This window comes from Jaculus jaculus, chromosome 5 (assembly GCF_020740685.1).
Source record: "Jaculus jaculus isolate mJacJac1 chromosome 5, mJacJac1.mat.Y.cur, whole genome shotgun sequence".
In the NCBI taxonomy this organism is placed as follows: domain Eukaryota; kingdom Metazoa; phylum Chordata; class Mammalia; order Rodentia; family Dipodidae; genus Jaculus; species Jaculus jaculus.
In genome coordinates, this window is record NC_059106.1 from 72,184,339 (window position 1) to 72,203,612 (window position 19,274).

The 19,274-nt window shown below is 47.7% G+C and overlaps 1 protein-coding gene across 6 annotated transcripts in view; it reads right to left on the minus strand.

Moving 5' to 3' along the window:
* The window catches only part of Azin2 (antizyme inhibitor 2), a 51,840-nt gene extending 34,216 nt beyond the window's left edge, over window positions 1-17,624 (minus strand). Inside the window, 4 exon segments of one of the 6 annotated variants that reach the window (NM_001294178.1) lie at window positions 3,056-3,229; window positions 4,588-4,786; window positions 5,372-5,493; window positions 5,631-5,788. In NM_001294178.1, the coding sequence (NP_001281107.1) occupies window positions 3,056-3,229; window positions 4,588-4,692 (279 nt within the window). In that variant the 5' untranslated portion in view covers window positions 4,693-4,786; window positions 5,372-5,493; window positions 5,631-5,788. 6 annotated transcript variants of the gene reach the window in all.
* Window positions 17,625-19,274: the final 1,650 nt, after the last annotated feature.

Below are 19,274 nucleotides of genomic sequence, written 5' to 3' on the forward strand. Positions count from 1 at the left end.
ACAAGACCATCACAATAGGAGGAAAAAATCATGACATCAAAGTAAAAGAGAGACGGATTGAGAGGGGAAGGGGATATGATAGAGAGTAAAGTTTCAAAGGGGGAGCTAGGGGAGGAAAGACATTACCATGGGATATTGTTTACAATCATGGAAGTTGTTAATGAAAATATAATAAATAAATAAAATTTTTTAAAAATGAGGTGAATGTGAGGAGTGACACCTAATAGTTGTTCTGAGACTATCACAAGCACACCATGGCACATGCACACCTATACATGAACACACACCAGAGATACATAGTAAATAGGCAAGTAGATGACTGACTGAGAAATGGATGGATGGATGATAGATAGATGGGTGATAGATGATAGGGAATAGGTGAAGGGAATAGATGACAGGTACATGACAGACAAGCCAGCCAGCATCATACTTGCATGGCAAGCACTTTGCCAACTGAGCCAGGCCTTATGGTATCACATACATACATACATACATACATACATACATATATATATATATATATATGTATATATATATATGTATTTTTTTTTTTTGGTTTTTTGAGGTAGGGTCTCACACTGGCCCATACTGACCTGGAATTCACTGTGGAGTCTCAGGGTGGCCTTGAACTCATGGCAATCCTCCTACCTCTGCCTCCCGAGTGCTGGGATTAAAGGCGTGCGCCACCACGCCCAGCTTTGATTTTATTTACTTTTTAGAAAGCAAGTTCCATGAAGAAAGGGCTGTTTGGATTTGGTTTGACTTTGTTTTGCTCATAGCAAAATTCCCACCTAGAATGGTATTTGGTCCCACAATAAATAGTTGCTGAATAAATAAATAAATGAGATATGCTCAAGCTTAAAGGTTGTTTATCTAGTAAGAGCAGAATGAAAGCAGATGAACTACACACCCTACTCAAGAATGGCAGTCTATCTTGCCCAGTGATGTGTTACCAGTGCAACCCAGCCAAGCTGCTGCCAGAAAGACAGAACAGGGGCTAGAGAGATGGCTTAGCAGTTAAGGTGCTTGACTACAAAGCTAAAGGAGCCAGGTTCAATTCCCCAGGATCCACATAAGCCAGATGTACAAGGTGGCACATGTGTCTGGAGTTTCTTTGCAGTGGCTAGAGGCCCTGACCCCTGGCGTGCCCATTCTCTCTTTCTCTATCAGCCTCTTTCTTAAAAAAAAAAAAAAAAAAAAAGGACTGGAGAGATGGCTTAGCCTAAAAATAAAAAGCCAAAGGACCCTGGTTCAAATGCCTAGACCAACATAAGCCAGATGCACAAGGTAGCACACACTTCTGGAGTTTGTTTGCAGTGGCTGGAAGCCCTGGCACACCCATTCTCTCCCTTTCTCTCTGCCTCCTTCTCTCAAATAAATAAATAAAAATTAAAATAAATTAAAAAGAAAGAATAGGGGCTGAAGTGATGATTCAACAGACAAAGGCACTTGCTTGCAAAGCCTGATGTCCCAAGTTCAGTTCCCCAATACCCACGTAAAGACACATACACAAAGAAAAGCAGGCATCTGGAGTTTATTTGCAGCAGCAAGAGACCCTGGTGTACCAATTCCTCCCTGACTCTCTCTCCCTATCTCTACTGTTTGTTTTGTTTTTTGAGGTAGGGTCTTGCTCTAGCCCAGACTGACCTAATCTCAGGTAGCTTCGATCTCGTGATGATCTTCCTACCTCTGCCTTTTGAGTGCTAGAGTTATAGGCATGCACCACCACACCTGGCTTCTCTCTATTCGCTCTCTCTGCTTATAAATAAAAATGTGTTATAAAAACACAGATTAGGCAACAACAGCAACAAAACTCCAAAAAGATTAGTTAAGAAAATGCACATAAAGGACTGGAGAGATGGCTTAGTGGTTAAGGTGTTTGCCTGAAAAAGCCAAAGGACCCTGGTTCAATTCCCCAGGACCCATGTAAGCCAGATACACAAGGTGGCGCATGCGTCTGGAGTTCATTTGCAGTGGCTGGAGGCCCTGGTGTGCCCATTCTCTCTCTCTCTTTCTCTATCTCTCTCAAAGAAATTAAATAAAGAAATATGCACATCAAGATTATAAAGGAATTAAATAAAATAAAACCAACAGTATGAGTGTTTTTGTTTTGTTTTTAAATATATTTATTTGAGAGAAATAGAGTGAGTATAGGTGCATCAGGGCCTCCTGCCACTGCAAATGAGCACCAGACACATGTGCCACTTTGTGCATCTGGCTTTATGAGGGCACTGGGGAATTGAACCTGGGCCATCAGGTGTCAGGCTTTATAAGCAAGTGCCTTTAACCACTGAGCCATCTCTCCAGCCTTTGTTTTGTTTAAATTAGAACTCCAGATAGCTCTAGGTCAAGACATTTTAAATTTTCTACCATTTTTAGAATTTTTAAATAAAAGACACAAGAAATAGTAAAAACAGAAATATGGTTTGTTTTGAGAAAGGGTCTCTTATAGCCCAGACTGGCCTTGAATTTGCTGTGGAGCCAAGGACGACCTTGAACGGAGATTACAGTTATGTTACCACCACATGTGGTTTTATGAGGTCCTGAGGTTGAACCCAAAGTCTCAAAGATATTAGGCAAGCACTCTACCAACTGAGCCACACCCCTAACCTGGATTTTTTTTTATTTTTTTCCAAAGAGAAAAATAGCAAGCATCTAAAACCCAAGCTTGGGAGAGACAGGTAGAAGAATCAGTTCAAGGCCAGCCTCAGCTACACAATGAATTTGAGGCGAGCCCAAACTACCTAAAAAATTAAAGTAAATAATAAAAATAAAAAAGAAGCACTCCCCCACCCATTAAAAAAAAAAAAAAAAAGTAGCCCATCTACTCCAAAGACAAACAAGGTCCAATTTGGAACTTCAGGGCTGACAAATTCCATGCTTGCTTCTTCCTCCCACCTCCCTGGAGCCTCCTCCTCCTGAGTGGGTGGCCTCCCCAGAAGGCAGCTGCCTAGCACAGGTGAGTGAGTCATGTTCCCCAGGGTCCACTAGCACCAGCAGGGCCACACTCGGTGGGCTTCAAGGCGGCGTGCGTGGTGAGGGCAGAGGGGCTCACCTTGCTGGCACAGCTGAAGCCCAGCCCCAGCTCCGCCAGGACCTTCAGCACTCCCAGGCTGCGGTTACACTTGACAGCGTAAAAGGGCCGGACTCTGGGCAGGCACTTCAGAAAGCAGAAATGCTTCCTCACTACAGCACCCAGGTCAGCCACGAAGAAGGCGGCGACCTCACCCTGTATAGCAAGAGAAGGGATGAGAGACTCCACCCAGCTCCCTCCAGGGCACGCTGGCCACAGTCCCTCCGAGGACCTGCCTAGAGCTACCAAATCTGGCCCTCACGCTATCCTGCCTCCAGGACAGAAGGCCTGGAATTCAAGACTGTGTGACCAGCTCAGGTCACACGCTCCCCGCCCCCCCTCCCCCAAGCCAACCATCTGATGGCTCCTCCCACCTCCACTATGCCCTCTGCTGGTCTTGGCAAAATCCCAGTTTCCTTTCAAGTAGATACAAATGTACCTTTCTTCAGAGCAAATGCCTCCCCCAAACCCCTCAGCTTTTAATGCTGCCACTGCACGGGGAACTCCCTTCCAAAGCAGAACTGTATGTACATCTGTCTGCTTCAGGAAAGGGTCAGTCCCTCAAAGGCAGAGGCTGTGGCCCACTGCCCTTCATCTGTGGGTCCTCATCCAACTAGTCCTGCAAGCCACGCCTACTTCACGTCATCACAGATAGGCTGTGATGAGGCTGTGGGATAAGACCATATTACTTCAACCTTCCCTGGGACTCAGTTTCCTTTCCATGCAACATTTTTTACTGATGTTCACTTGAAGCACAGATATGCTATTAAGAGACAAAGAAGACCAGGAGAGGCTTGGATCAGTTAGAAAAAGAACCCTCAAGAGATTAAAAATACCTTCAATAACTACTACATGGGAGTTTCTACAAAAATGTGTTATTGGTAGTCAAGGAGAAAGGAATTACAAAACCTGCCTGGGGCAGTCAGGAAAGAGCAACACTAGAAATGGGTCCAGGGGTGAGAGGCTAGGACGTTCCTTGCAGAGGGCACAGCCCAACAAAGGAATGGAAAATAGACACATTGCATCATTGGGACCTATGAACACAGCAGTTCAGCTGGATGGAGCAAAGCAGACTATGGAATATAAAGCCCAAAATGGGGCTGTGGGGGTGACATGATCCTGTGGCAATGGGGAGCTGTCATGGAATTCTAATTTTGAGGGGGGCTATAATGCAGTTGCAGGAGGTGGGACAAAATAGATCATCCAGCCTGACAGAGATCTGGATGGAACTGCAAAGTGAGATTGGCTGTGAGCTCCCTGGAAGCTAAGGAGACATACCTCACAGAGCCGGGTGATGCCTGGATGTGGTAAGGGAGAGGGAGGAAGAAATGCCAGGGGTGCTGCTTCCTCAAAGCGGGGAACAGTGGAGGGGCAGATTTGATGGAAAGACTAGGAAATGGAGATACAACCAGGTGGGCTGTTGCAAGTACTAAGAAAGTGAGAGAATGAGGGCCTTGTTCCAGAGCAGGGGACAGGGGACAGGGGACCCACCGCCCCCATTCCCAGCCCCTCACCGTGGTGACCTGTGAGGTCCCCAGAGTGAGCTCCTCCAGCAGGTCGCGGGTGCTGAAACCCTCCTCCACCATCACAAAGTCCGATTCACTCAGGTAGCCAGCCATGCCGAGCAGGAAGAGCCCACAGGCTGGATGGAGCCACTCACTGCCTTGGAGCCGCTGGCTGCTTGGGCCACCGCCTTAGAAAGTATGCAACACACTGGGGGGCGGGGGGGAGAGGGGGAAAGCGATGGAAAGGACAGCTGGGGACAGGTACTGCTGCACCCGTCACCTTCACCTCCCCAGGTCAAGGTTCTTTGTCCGGTCGTGCTCCAACCCCCGAACAAGCTTGGGGAGCTGAGCCTCATTGGGAAGGGTGATGTGCCTGCCAGAGCCTCAGTTGGCCCCGTCTGTAAAATGGATTTATTTGTAACTCCTTTCCAGTTCTGAAACTTTGGGTTGGATGGAAACGAAAGGGCACAGGGGCAGATCTGAGTAACTTGGGTGGGGAAGTCACCAGCATGCCCCCAGTCCTAACCACGTCCACCGGGGAGTGCTCTGGTAGCCAAATCAAAGGAGCTTCGCTAAAGTGTGACTTAGGGTACTCTCGCAGCCTCAGTTTCCCCGTCTGTAAACGGCTGGTGCGGCTAGAATTTTACACGTGCATGGGGTAGGGTAGAGCGCCACATAGTGACTGGGGTCCACAGACTGCCCCAGGGAAACCCCAAAGACAAGGCTGTGGTCCGCGTGACGCGTGGACAGTCCCGTGAGGAAGTCCCACGTACCCTTCCCCAAGCCCGCTTACCAAGCCCCGTCCTCCTTCGCGGGGGGCCAGAGCCAGGCGCGCTGCTAGGGGGGATCGCCGGTGACCTCGAAACTTGTGCAACACCCCGAGGAGGAGTGGCAGTTGCGGAGCCGAGGCCCCTGCTGAGAAGAAGCAAAGAGGGTACCCGGGACCCCGGAGCAGGTCAGCAGGGTAGCCGAGGACGCCCGCTTCCCCGCCATACACACACACCCCGGGTGATGGGGACGTCCCCCCAACAAACCCACATCCCTGCACTCGCCTTAAAACGCATTTACACGGCTTCGGCCCATAGGTCTCCCCAGCGAGTGAATGGGATCCTCCGCGCCTCCGCCCGCCCGCTCGCTCGCTCGCTGCCCCCGGCCCGGCCCCGCGGCCTGCGCCCCGCAGCCTCCGACCCCCACGCCCCGCCTTCCGCCCGTCTCTCGCTTATATAAGCCCCGCCCGAGCCCCGCCCCCGGAAGCCCCGCCCCACCTCCGCTTGCTCCGTAGCCCTGGCAACCGGGTACCGCCAGCCCATTGGACGATTCGGACATAAAGCATTCAGCTCTGATGGGGTCCGGCTCCGCAAACCTGAGCCCAGCTGTCTTCCTGGCTGAAGGGTCTCGGGGGCAACGGGGGCGGGAGGGGGGTACCCATGCAGGGAAATCGGAACCCACGCGGCATCCACCTTCGAGTCCTAGACCGTGGGATCCTTCCTGTAGATTTTTTTTTTTTTTGGAACCTTAGGTGTTGGAGAGAGTGGCCCTTGAGAAAAGCTTTTCCGACTTTTCTGGTTGAAGTGAATAGCGCCTCCCTCATAGCCCGGTGAAATACTCTCTTCTCCCTTGAAACTCTAGTCAAATACTATTTCCCTGTATTATTTTTTAAATAAGATTCTATTTCATTACCTCTGACTCCAACTCAAACCCCAGTTCAAATGTATTCAGAGAGGCTTTTTTTTTTTTTTGTGGCGTTCCTGGCTCTGGGGGATGTTTCCCTCCTTCGCCCTCAGAATCTGGGCCAACTTTGGGCCCTCAGGTGGAAAGTGTCTTCTCCAAGAAGCTTTCTGTCTTCCTCAACTCGTCATTTTTCTTCCATCCTGTCAAATTCCTGCCCATTCACCAAAGTCTAGTGCAGTCTCCCCTCTCCGCCGAGCCTTCCATGGCCTGAGGGACGATGGAACTCCCAGCACTAGCGTCCATCTGGACTCCTCACTCAGGTTTGACTCTTGCCACCCGATGCTGGGATTTCTGTTGTTCCTTTCCATATCTTGTCTGGTGAAATGTCTCAGCTGGTTTGTGAGCCCCAAGGACAAGGACTTAAGAGCATGGATCCTCAGAGTTCTTAGGCCCTGGCACACAAGAATACTCAAGAAGATTCAACAGCTGGCTATATAGAAGCTAATTCAGAAATTTATCTGGAGACTGGAGAGATGGCTTAGCGGTTCAGCGGTTTGACTGCAAAGCCTAAGGACCCATGTTCGGCTCTCCAGATCCCAATAAGCCAGACAAAGGTGAGGCAAGTGCAAGACCGCACATGCCCACTAGGTGGCGCAAGCACCTGGAGTTCCATAAAGTGGCTGAGGCCCTGGTGGGCCAGTTCATTCTCTCTCTCTCGCTAGCTCTCTGTCTCTCTCTTTCTCTCTCTCTCTAAAATAAAGAAGTTCATCTGGGGCGGGGTTGCAGTTCTGTTGGTAGAGTGCTTGACTAGCTTATAGGAAACCTCTGGTTCAATCCCCAGCACTGCAGAAAACAGGTATGATGTGCATTCTTGTCATCCCAGCACTCCAGAGGAAGGAACAAGAGAGTAAGACGTTCAAGGTCGTGCTCGGTTTCCGGTCAGCCTGAGCTAGAGAGAGACCCTACCTCGGGGGGGAATGGCATGGTGTTGTGACATGTAAACAGAAGGAAGAAAAACATGGGGGGTGTGGAGGGAAGAGAGAGAGGGGATAGGAGGTGGGGACCAACAAAAGCAAATTGTGTTTGAAAATGCCAGAAATAAAATAGCATGGTAAAGCCAGGTGTGGTGGCGCACGCCTTTAATCCCAGCATTTGGGATGCTAAAGTAGGAGGACCACTGTGAATTTGAGGGCAGCCTGAGACTATATAGTGAGTTCCAGGTCAGCCTGGGCTAGAGCAAGACCCTTTCCTCTTGGAAAACCAGGAAAGAAAGAAGGAAGGGAGGGAGGGAGGAAGAGAAGAAAGGAAGAAAGGAAGGAAGGTAAACAGAAAGAGAAAGGGAGAGGGAGGAAGAGAATAATGGATCAAGAAGGCACAAGGATAGAACAGTCTTGAAAGCATTAGAGAACTTACTACACAATGAAGGTTGTATTTCAAATCAGTGAGACTAAGAGCTGGATCTACTATAAATGCTCATGCCCCCTTCCTGACTGTAGGTTTTAAAAATAAACAACTTTGAGCCATATGTGGTGACACATGACTTTAATCCCAGCACTCAGGAGGCAGAGGTAGGAAGATCCCTGTGAGTTCAAGGCCAGCCTGGGAGTGAGTGCCAGGTCAGCCTGGAGTAGAGTCAGACCCTGCCTTGAAGAAAAAACAAAAAGGGCAGAGGTAAGAGGATCACTGTGAGTTCGAGGCCGCCCTGAGACTACATAGGGAATTCCAGGTCAGCCTGAGCTAGAGTGAGACCTCAAAAAACCAAAACAAGAAAAAGAAAAACTTGTACTGACAACTTTCATACATAATGTATTTTGATCATAATCCCCTCCCCTACTTCTTTTGTCTCCCCTCCCCCATGTCCTTTCCACTTAATCTTTTTCACGCTGTAGGCTTTTTGAAGACCAGAGGCATTTCTTGTCCTGCTTCGGTATTTCTCCAGGACACAGGGAGCAATGCAGTCAGAACACGGTACACAAATACAGTAGTCAGGGAGAGCCACTTTCTGCTCCTCACCCAGCCACGCAGCAGATGAGTGTCCTTGGTGAGTCTTCTGTCACGCATAGCTCACTTCTTCCTGACCTCATTTCTCTCTGTGAGCCAAGAGGATTTAGCTTGATTTCTCTGGACCTTCTGCCTTGAAGGTTCATGCTTTCTACACATAGGAACAGCCCTTCAGGGTGGGAGGCAGCTTTATAGGAGCATCATTTACAGGTTCCTGCTTTGAGAGATTAACAGTCATTTGTACCATAGTATGAAAACAAGCATCCTTGTCCTTTCTGAGAATAAACATCTGCTGACTAGAAGGGGGGAAGACCAAGAAAACTATGGCACAATCCTCAAAAGATTAAGCTCTGTTTGTTTGTTTGTTTGTTTGTTTGTTTTTGAGGTAGAGTCTCACTCTAGCCCAGGCTGGCCTGGAACTCACTATGTATTCTCAGGCTGGCCTCGAACTCATGGCAGTCCTCCTACCTCTGCCTTCCAAGTGCTGGGATTAGAGGTGTGGGCCACCATGCCCAGCTGAGTTTCTGTGTTTTTTTTTTAAATATTTTATTTATTTATTTATGAGAGAGAGAGGGAGAGGCAGATAGAGAAAGAATGGGTGTGCCAGGGACTCTACCCACTGTAAACGAACTCCAGACACATGCCACTTTATGCATATGGCTTATGTAGGTCCTAGGGACTCAAACCTGGGTCCTTGGGCTTCTCAGGTAAGTGCTTTAACCACTAAGCCATCTCTCCAGACTGAGGCTCTACTTTTAAATCATTCTTTGAGCTGGCTGTATGTTGAATGCCATGTGGTCTGAGTCCACCACTCCAGCTTTTGTCATAGTCTAGTATGTACTAGACCCACAGTGGCGTGTCTTAGAATGAACAAATGAGAATCCAGTCAGCCCATGTATCATCTGTCAAGAATAATAATCAGCCAGGCATGGTGACACAAGCCTTTGATTCCAGCACTTGAGGGACAGAGGTAGAAGGATCCCTTGTGAGTTTGAGGCCAGCCTGGAGCTACAGAGTGAGTTCCAGGTCAGCCTAGGCTAGAGTGAGATCCTCCCTAAAAAAAAAAAAAAAACAACCAGAGCAAGCCTGATGGGTGGCGCATACCTTTAATTCCAGCACTCGGGAGGCAGATGTAGTTCCAGGCCACTCTAAGACTACATAGTAAATTTCAGGTCAGCCTGGCCTAGATGAGACCCTACCTTGAAAAAAAAATAGAGCAGAAAAAATCTTCATCTTGGATGTGCATAGGCTATGGCTTCATCTTTTTTTTTTTTTTAATCAGCTTCATTACATCATTGAATCACCACGACAATCCCATGTCCTGGGAGCTGATTGTTCCTATTTTTATAGATGAGGAATCAAGCTCATAGAAGGTCAGTAACTCTCCCAGAATGACACTAGTAGCATTACATCCCAGATTTAAAACCAAGTCAGCTGGAAGGGGTGCACAGCTCAGTGGCACAGTGCTTTCTTGGCATATGCAAGGCCCTGAGTCCCATCCTCACGGGCACATGCCTTTAGTCCCCAGCACTTGAGAGGCTGGGTAGGGGGATAACCATGAGTTTAAGGCCAGCCTGGGGCTACAGAGTAAATTCTAAGTCAGCCTAGGCTAGAGAGAGACCCTACCTTGAAAAACAATAAACAAACAAAAAAATCTATCCTAGCCCTTAATTTATGTCTGTCCTTACCTTTATCTTTCAACCTCTATGTTTGAATGACAACCAGTGGCTGAGAATTCTGTCCTCAGCTCAACCAAAGTGACCCTGTCATCCTGCAGCCATCCAGCGTGCCCTGAGGCTTCTCGCCTGCTGTCTCTCCTGACAATATCCTCTGACCATCCCCGATTGCTTTGCAAAGCCTCTGAGAACTGGAGACTTTGTGAAATATTTATTTATTCAAGCTTCCCAAAATTCTGCTTGTGTTAATTTCCTGGGGCTGTCAGAACACTGTACCAGCAGCTGGTGGTGTAAAACAACAGAAATGTGTTGTCTCGCGGCTCTGGAGGCTGGAGAAGTCTGCAATAAGGCACTGGCAGGGCCGGGCTCTTTCTCATGGCTCCAGAGAGAACCGTTCCCTGTATCTCAGCTTCTGGTGTTTGTAGGCATCCTTGCCTTTCCTTGGCTGCTGAGTCTCTCATTCCCTCATTCCAGTCAGCTGACTATTTTCTCCTTGTGATTTTTCACATCAGTCTCCCGCTGGATGTATCTGGCTCTCTAAGGCCCAATTCCCTTCTTTAAATGAGGACAATTGGATTGAATTGGGGCCACCTTAATGACCTCAGTTTAGCTTGCTGACCTCTGTGAAGTCCCCCAAGCAAGATCACAAACTATGGTACTGGGTATTAGGACTAACATGTCCATGTGTGTGTGTGTGTGTGTGTGTTGTATGTTCATGCGTGTCACTGAAGGCTCATGTGTGCCGAGGCGTGCAGCTGGAGGTCAGAGGACAACTTCAGGTGTCAGTCCTCATCTTCCACCTGTTTGAGGCAGGGTCTCCCACTGTTCACCACTGCGTTTGCCAGGCCAGCTGTCCTGAGAACTCTGGGGAGATTCTCTAGAATCTCTGCCTCCCCTCTCATTGTAGGCACGGTAGGACCATACACACTCACATTACAGCTTCTAGCTCTAGGTGGGGTCTGTGGATCCAGACTCAAGTACGCACATAGCCCTTTCTCCACTAAGTCATTTCCCCAGCCCTTCATTGTATTATTTATGCATTTATTTGAAAGAGAGAAAGAGGCAGACAGAAAGAGAGTAAGTATGGGCATGCCAGGGCCTCCTACAACTGCAAACAAACACCAGATACATGTGCACTTAGTGCATGTGGCCTTACATGGACACTGGGGAATCAAACCAGGTCAGTCAGGTGTTGCAAGCAAGCACCTTCAACCATTGAGCCATCTTTCCAGCCCAACCATATCATTTTGTTTGTTTGTTTGTTTGTTTTGGTTTTCCGAGGTAGGGTCTCACTCTAGCACAGGCTGACCTGGAATTCACTATGCAGCTTCAGGGCAGCCTTGAAATGACAGTGATTCTCCTACCCCTGCCTCCTAAGTGCTGGGATTACAGGCGTGTGCCACCACGCCTGGCCAATTATATCTTTTTTTTTTTCAAATTTAAGAGATTTCACTTTAAATATTCAGTTTTATTTATTTATCTAAGAGAAAGAGTGTGATCTCTAGGTACATGTGCTATATGGAGCCATTTCTTTTTTAATATTTCATTTTTATTTATTTAGTTATTTGACAGAGAGAAAGAGGCAGAGAGAGTGAGTAACAGAGAGAAAGAGAATGGATGCACCAGGGCCTCCAGCCACTGCAAACGAACTCCAGACGCATGCACCCCCTTGTGCATCTGACTAACGTGGGCCCTGGGGGATCAAACCTGGGTCCTTTGGCTTTGCAGGCAAGCACCATCACCACTAAGCCATTCCTCCAGCCCAATTGTATCTTTTTTGAGGAGACATAATTAAACCCATCTCAGCACCGAACATTTAGCCAGGAGGCAAATGCATAGTGAGCTCTAGCGGCGAGGGAGGTACACTATTTGTGCACACTACTGTTCCATCTCTGACAAAAGTGGAGATTACTAAGGGAAACATGGAAATCGGACATGCCATAGTGACAAATCTGCCACAAGTAAGGTAGATTATTTTCCTCCATTTAAATATCAATATGCCAGGGGCTGGAGAGATGACTCAATGGCTAAGGCACTGGCCTGCCAAGCCTAACAACCTGATTTGATTTCCCAGTACACACATGAAGCCAGATGCACAAAGAGATATATGCATCTGGAGTTTATTTACAGCAGCTAGAGGCCATAGTGCACCCATTCCCTCCATCTCTTTGCTTGTAAATAAGAAAATAATAAATAAAATATCAGTATGCCCAATTCAGAATGATATATTCTAAAGGAAGAAGTAGACAGAGAAACAAATATTTGCTGAAGCTGGGCACGGTGGTGCACGCCTTTAATCCCAGCACTCGGCAGGCAGAGGTAGGAGGATCACCATGAGTTTGAAGCCACCCTAAGACTCCATAGTGAATTCCAGGTCGGCCTGGGCTAGAGTGAGACCCTACCTCGAAAAACCAAAAACAAAGAAAGAAACAATTTGCTGAGCACCAAGGGGAACATTTACACAGGATTGCATTTCACTTTAGACAACCTGCAAGAAATGTATCGTATTAGCCCCACTTTACAGGTGAGGTGAGTTGGATGCTCTCCTGTTCCAGCTAGGGAGCATGAACTTTACTCTGGACTGTCTGACTTAATGACAGTGAGCTATACCCTGAGGAGAGGACATACATCAATTACTTTTCTCACTACCGTGACAAAATACCCGAGAAAGAGATGTATATGGGCTCATGATTTGAGAGGGCTGAGCCCATCGCAGCAGGGAAAGCCTGGTGGAGCTCATGGCGACAGAAACATGTGGCAAGGATGCCTCATATCTAGGTGGACCAGGAAGCAGAGAAAGAAGTCTGGTGCTCATCTGGATTCTTCCTTTTTCTCTTTGTACTCAGCACAGGCCTCCAGCCCTCGGGACGGTGCTACTCCCATTCTAGGTTCGCCTTCCTTTCTCATTAAATTTCTCCTTAAATCTCCTCAAAGATATGCCCAGAGGTGTGTATCCTAGGTGATTCTAAATCCAGTCAATTTGACAGTGAAGAAAACCCATCACAGGGCATAAAGCCAAGGCAAAGAATGCTGAGACCAGACCAAGAACAAACAGCAGGGTGGCCGAAGCCTAGCCAGAACTCAAGGTCAGACACCACATGGACTGGCAGAAAGGGTGCAAATCCAGAGTCAGTGCTACAAACTCTCTGAGAGATCCTGAAGTCACAAGAAGCCTGAAACAGAAAAGCAGGCTCAAAAAAGGACTTTTTGAGGTTGGAGCTGTCCACAGGTTAAGGGTGAAAACCAGTAATAGCATTAGCCACTGTTTATTGAGCATCTGTTATGTCCCAGCTGTGTGTGCTGTGTGCTGTTAAAATAACTCACATTCCTAAAGTGCTCACTTACCATGTGCAGCAATAAATTGATAATGTAATTCTTAACAGTCTTCTACCTTTAACCTGCTACAATGTAACCTTGTGCAACACCAGTGACTCCATGTCACAAGATAGTTGTGGTGGTTTGAATGTAAAATGTCCCCCATAGCTTCATGTGTTTGTGATTAAGCCTCACGCTTAATGCCCTAGTTGGAGGAGCTTTGGGGAGGTGGAGCCTTGCTGGAGGAGGCGTGTCACTGAGGTGTTACAGTCCAGCCCTGTGTGCCACACTCTGCTTCCTCTTGCTGACATGGAGATGTGACATGGAAATGGGTGTTCTTGGCTTACCTACCAAGATGAAACTTCCCCTCAAAACTGTAAACTGGAAAATAAATCCCTTCCTTCCATAAACTGCCGTTGGTCAGGTGTTTTGTTTCAGCAACAAGAAGGTAACTGCAAGCCGGGTGTGGTGGCGCATGCCTTTAATCCCAGCACTGGGGGGAGGGGGAGGGGCAGAGGTAGGTGGATCGCTGTGAGTTCAAGGCCACCCTGAGACTATATAGTGAGTTCCAGGTCAGCCTGGACTAACATGAGACCCTACCTCAAAAAACCAAAAAAAAAAAAGAAGGTAACTGCTACAGGAGGAAGGTGAACTAACTCATTCAAGGTCACACAGCGTGTAAGCGGCACCGCTACACGACACACGCTTTCTCCTTCTTCACAAGCCAGCAAGGTGGGAATTCCTACTGTCATTCCCCTGTGAAGGAATCTGAAGCCCAGAGAAGCCAAGTGATCGGTCCAAGGTGACACAAAAGGCAAGAGGCAGGACCTGGACTCAAATGTGAGGCTGAACATCGGTGAGGAATTTCAAATGGAGTAGCCTAGGGTATGCTGGAGCAGAGCCGAGGGGCCCAGCCCCAAGGACACTGCATTCTAGTCACTAGTGACGTGTCTATGTCTCATAACACAGGGGCGGGTGGGCAGGCAGAGTGCCCGTCTGTGCCAGCACAGAAAAGACAAAGCTCAGGTAAATTTACTGATTACAGGATTATGCTCACAACCCTCCCCTTCACAGTCAAGGTGCGCAGATGCTGAACGAAAGCTTTGCGTTTATTTTCATTCTTTTTAGGGCTACACACACATGTGAAGAAAATAATAATACTGTGTGGCGGGCTGGGGAAATGGCTTAGCGGTTAAGGCATTTGTCTGCGAAGCCTAAGGACCCCAGTTCAATTCTCCAGGACCCACGTAAGCCGGAAGCACAAGGGGCACGTGCATCTGGAGTTCGTTTGCAGTGGGCAGAGGCCCTGGCATGCCCATTCTCTCTTTCTCTCTGCCTCTTTCTCTCAAATAAATAAATAAAATATTTTTTAAAATACTGTGTGGCAATTAAGAAAGTCATACACTTTTCTTCAAGCCAGACCTTCTAACAAATGTGCTGAGAAAGCAACCACCACATAAAAAAATAAAAATAAAAATAAAGCCACTCAGAAGAAAATGGTCTTTTCTGCAGCTACTGTCTTCAGAGCCAGTGGGGAGCGGGGTGAAAGGCCCTTTGACTGTAGCTCTCACCTGCTTCTCCAGTGGTTCTCAGACTTGGTCAGGTATCAGAGCCATCTGGGGGACTCGTGAAGCCATAGGGCACTGGGCCTCACCCCAGAGATTCTGATTCAGTACATCTGGGGGCCTGAGAATGTGCATCTCTGACAAGTTTCCAGGTTTTGTTGCTGCTGCTGATCCAGCAACCACATTTTGCAAAGCCCTGGCTCAAAGGAGCAGTGCATGCTTGGCAAAGAGGTCACACTGTGTACATTTCAAAGGAAGCATCAGGGCTCTGGGAAGATGGCTCAGTAGATAATATACTACTAAAATAAGGACCTGAGTTTGGATTCCCAGCACCCACGTAAAAGAATGTGGTAGTTTATGTCTATAATCCCAGTACTGAGGACACAGGGACGGGAGACAGGAGAAGAATCCCTACAGTTTACTAGTCTAGCCAAATCAGTGAGCTCTAAATTGTGTGAGAGACCCTGTCTCAAAAAATAAAGTGGGGCTGGAGAGATGGCTTAGCAGTTAAGCGCTTGCCTGTGAAGCCTAAGGACCCTGGCTCGAGGCTCGATTCCCCAGGACCCACATTAGTCAGATGCACAAGGGGGCGCATGTGTCTGGAGTTCGTTTGCAGTGGCTGGAGGGCCTGGCGCGCCCATTCTCTCTCTCTCTCTGCCTCTCTCTCTCTCTCTGTCACTCTCAAATAAATAAATAAAAATAGACAAAAAATTTTTTAAAAAAGGATAAAGTGACCAGGCATGTTGGTGCACGCTTTTAATCCCAGCACTCAGGAGGCAGAAGTAGAAGGATCGCTGTGAGTTTGAGGCCACCCTGAGACTACATAGTAAATTCCAGATCAGCCTGAGCTAGAGTGAGCCCCTACCTCAAAAAAAAAACCCAAAAAATAAAAATAAAAAATAAAGTGGAGGGGTGGAGCGATGGTTCCGTGGTTAGAGGCACTTGCTTGCAAAGCCTGATGGCCTGGGCTCAGTTCCCCAGCACCCACATAAAAAGCAGATGCACAAAGTGGCACATGCACCTGGAGTTCATTTGCGTAGCAGAAGGTCCAGGTATACCCATACTCCCTGTCTGCCTCTTTCTGACTCTCTGTGTCTCAAATAAATAAAGAAATAAAATATTTTTAAATGCTTGCTGGACATGATTGTGCACGCCTTAAATCCCAGTACTCAAGAGGCCAAGGATAAGTTCAAGGCCAGTCTGAGAATACAGAGTGAGTTCCAGGTCAGTCTGGGCTAGAGTGAGACCCTACCTAAAGAAAATAAATAAAGGGGAGAGAAATCGAGGAGGATTCTCAACACCAACTAATAGCCTACACATGCACATGCAGGTACATGCATCTGCACACACATGAGCCCACACTCTACAATACACAAACATGCACATATAACACATGCAAATGGACACATGCTAAAACAAAGAAAATGAGGGGCTGGAGAGATGGCTTAGCAGTTAAGGCATTGCCTGCAAAGCCAAAGGATCCCAGTTCGATTCTCCAGGACCCACATAAGCCAGATGCACAAGGGGGCGCATACGTCTGGAGTGGCTGGAGGCCCTGGTGCGCCACCTCCCCCACCCCCGCCTCTTTCGCTTTCTCAAATAAATAAAATATTTTTAAAAAAGAAACTGAGGCATAGCCTGGAGGTTCTTGGCCCCTCTCTGGCAGTGAGGTGTGGGGGCGGAGCCAGCCCATTAGGATGGCTGCACTGACTGTAGACCCAAGGAACACCCATTTCTGGCTGTGTGACCTCGGTAAAATGACTTATCCTATGACAGCCTCACTTCGGTCATCTGTAAAATGGGTCTCATAGAAGTGCCTACTTCCAGGCTGGAGAAATAACTCAGTAGTTAAAGGTGCTTGTTTTCAAAGCCTGACCACCTGGGTTCCATACCCCAGTACCCACATGTAGCCAGATGCACAAAGTGCATGCAAAAAAAGGTGCATGCATCTTGTGGTGGCAACAGGCTCTGGCATGCCCATTCAATCTCACTCTCTTTCATAAAGAATTTTTAAGTAAATGCTTCCTAGAATTGGTGAAAGTAGCTCATAAGCATGTAAAACCGCCGGTCCAGTACAAGGCACACGATTAGAAAATGCATCCCAAAGGCTGGAGGGATGGCTTAGCAGCTAAGGTGCTTGCCTGTGAAGCCTAAGGACCCAGGTTCAATTCCCCAGGACCCACGATAGAAAAATACACATGGTGGCACATGTGTCTGGAGTCTGTTTTGCAGTGGCTGAAGGTCCTGGCATGCCCATTCCCCCCTCCTTCATAAATAAGTAAGTAAATAATAAAAAAGAAAATGCATTCCAAGACATACCTATTAGTATTTGTCCCTGAGCCAGGGTGCACAGATCCAATAAAGTCCTGCGTCATGTCAGAGACAGGAACACCAGGGCAGGATGGGAGAAGCTACAGGTTTGGGGACCTGAGCCGAGCAACCCCCAGCCACCCAGAGGCGCAGAAGGTGGGTCAGTCCCGTGCAAGGGGGTCTCGGAAGTAGCATTCCTTCTGTGGGACGTCACAGGGACACAGTTTCTTGCGCTGAGCAGAGTCGCAGAAGCCTGACCCAAGCAGGGCCCGTTTCCAAATTGCTGTTCACGCATCCCAAGTTAGAGTGGGCCCAGGCAGCCAGGTCTGCACCTCAAGGTTCTCTGCTCCCCCCACCCCGCATGTTGGCTGGCCCACACACGGGCCCCTCGTCCACGGGCCTCCAGGGCACTGAGCAACTCACCCATGGTAGTTAGGAGACAGACTCAGGCCTGGGGCAGTGGCATGCCCGCAGGAGGAAGCTTCTGTCTCTGAAGCTCGGAGCCCTGCCAGTGACGCTGCTGGGTCCTTTCGGTCACAGAGGCAGCATGGCACACGGACAGAGTCAGATCTTTTGAATTGTAGCTCCGCCTTTAGCCTGGGCCTCCTTTTCCTCATCTGTAAAATGAGGGTTATGAGACCACATGCTCACGGGGTTGATTAGGTCAGGAAAGAGGTGACCTCGTGCTATGGATGGAGTGATTTTGCCAACCCCCCCCCCCCCCCAGATTCACACGTTAGAACAAAGTACCTGCTGTGACAGCCTTAAGTGGGGCCATGGAGAAGTGATTTCTCATGAGTGCGATGACAGACAAGTATCTTCACTTGAGGAAGCTCCATACCCCTTCCATCGCAGAGGAGCACAGCAAGAAGCACCTGGAGGTTTTGTAAGTTTTTACTTTTTTGGTTTTGTTTTGTTTGCTTTTTTTCTTTATTTTTATTTTATTTATTTAGTTAGTTAGTTATTTAGTTATTTATTTTTTAATTTTTATTAGCATTTTCCATGATTATAAAAAAAAATCCCATGGTAATTCCCTCCCTTTCCCCCCCTACTTTCCCCTTTGAAATTCCATTCTCCATCATATTACCTCCCCATCTCAATCATTGTACTTACATATATACAATATCAACCTATTCAGTACCCTCCTCCCTTCCTTTCTCTTCCCTTTATGTCTCCTTTTTAACTTACTGGCCTCTGCTACTAAGTATTTTCATTCTCACGCAGAAGCCCAGTCATCTGTAGCTAGGATCCACATATGAGAGAGAACATGTGGCGCTTGGCTTTCTGGGCCTGAGTTACCTCACTTAGTATAATCCTTTCCAGGTCTTTTTTCTTTTAATGAGAGAGAATGAGAATGGCCATGGCCTCCAGCCACTGCAATCAAACTCCTGACATCTGCTCCATCTTGTGCAAATGTGCAACCTTGCGTGTTTGCGTCACCTTGTGCAGCTGTTTTGTGGGGCATCTGGAGAGTCAAACATGGGTCATTAGGCTTCGTAGGCAAGTAGGGTCTCACTCCAGCCCAGGCTGACCTAGAATACACTATGTAGTCTCAGGGTGGCCTTGAACTCACAGCAATCCTCCTACTTCTGCCTCCTCAGTGCTAGGATTAAAGGCATGCACCACCACACTGTGCTTTACTTTTTTTTTTTCCTTTTCTTTCTTTTCCCCCCTCCCCCACCCCAAGGTAGGGTTTCACTCTAGCCCTGGCTGACCTGGGATTCACTATGTAATCTCAGGGTGGCCTCGAACTCATGGCGCTCCTCCTACCTCTGCCTCCCAAGTGCTGAGATTAAAGGCGTGCACCACCACGCTCAGCTTTATTATTATTATTATTTTTTTAATGTGGCTGAGAACCTAGGGCTGGAACCCAGGAATTAGTGAACATTAGGCAAGTACTCTACTATTCAGCTACATCCTAGCTCTTTTTTTTTTCTCTTTATAGCATAATAGGTTGTTACATCATATAGTACATCTCACCATGGAAATCTTACTGTTAATTATTACAAAGCTTTTTGTTTAATATTTATTTGTGTGTGAGAGAAAGACAGACTGACAAAAACAGACACACAGAGAGAGAAACTATAGGCCTGCCAAGGTCTCTTGCTGCTGCAAAGTACAGACACATGTGTCACTTTACATGGCTTTACCTTGCTAC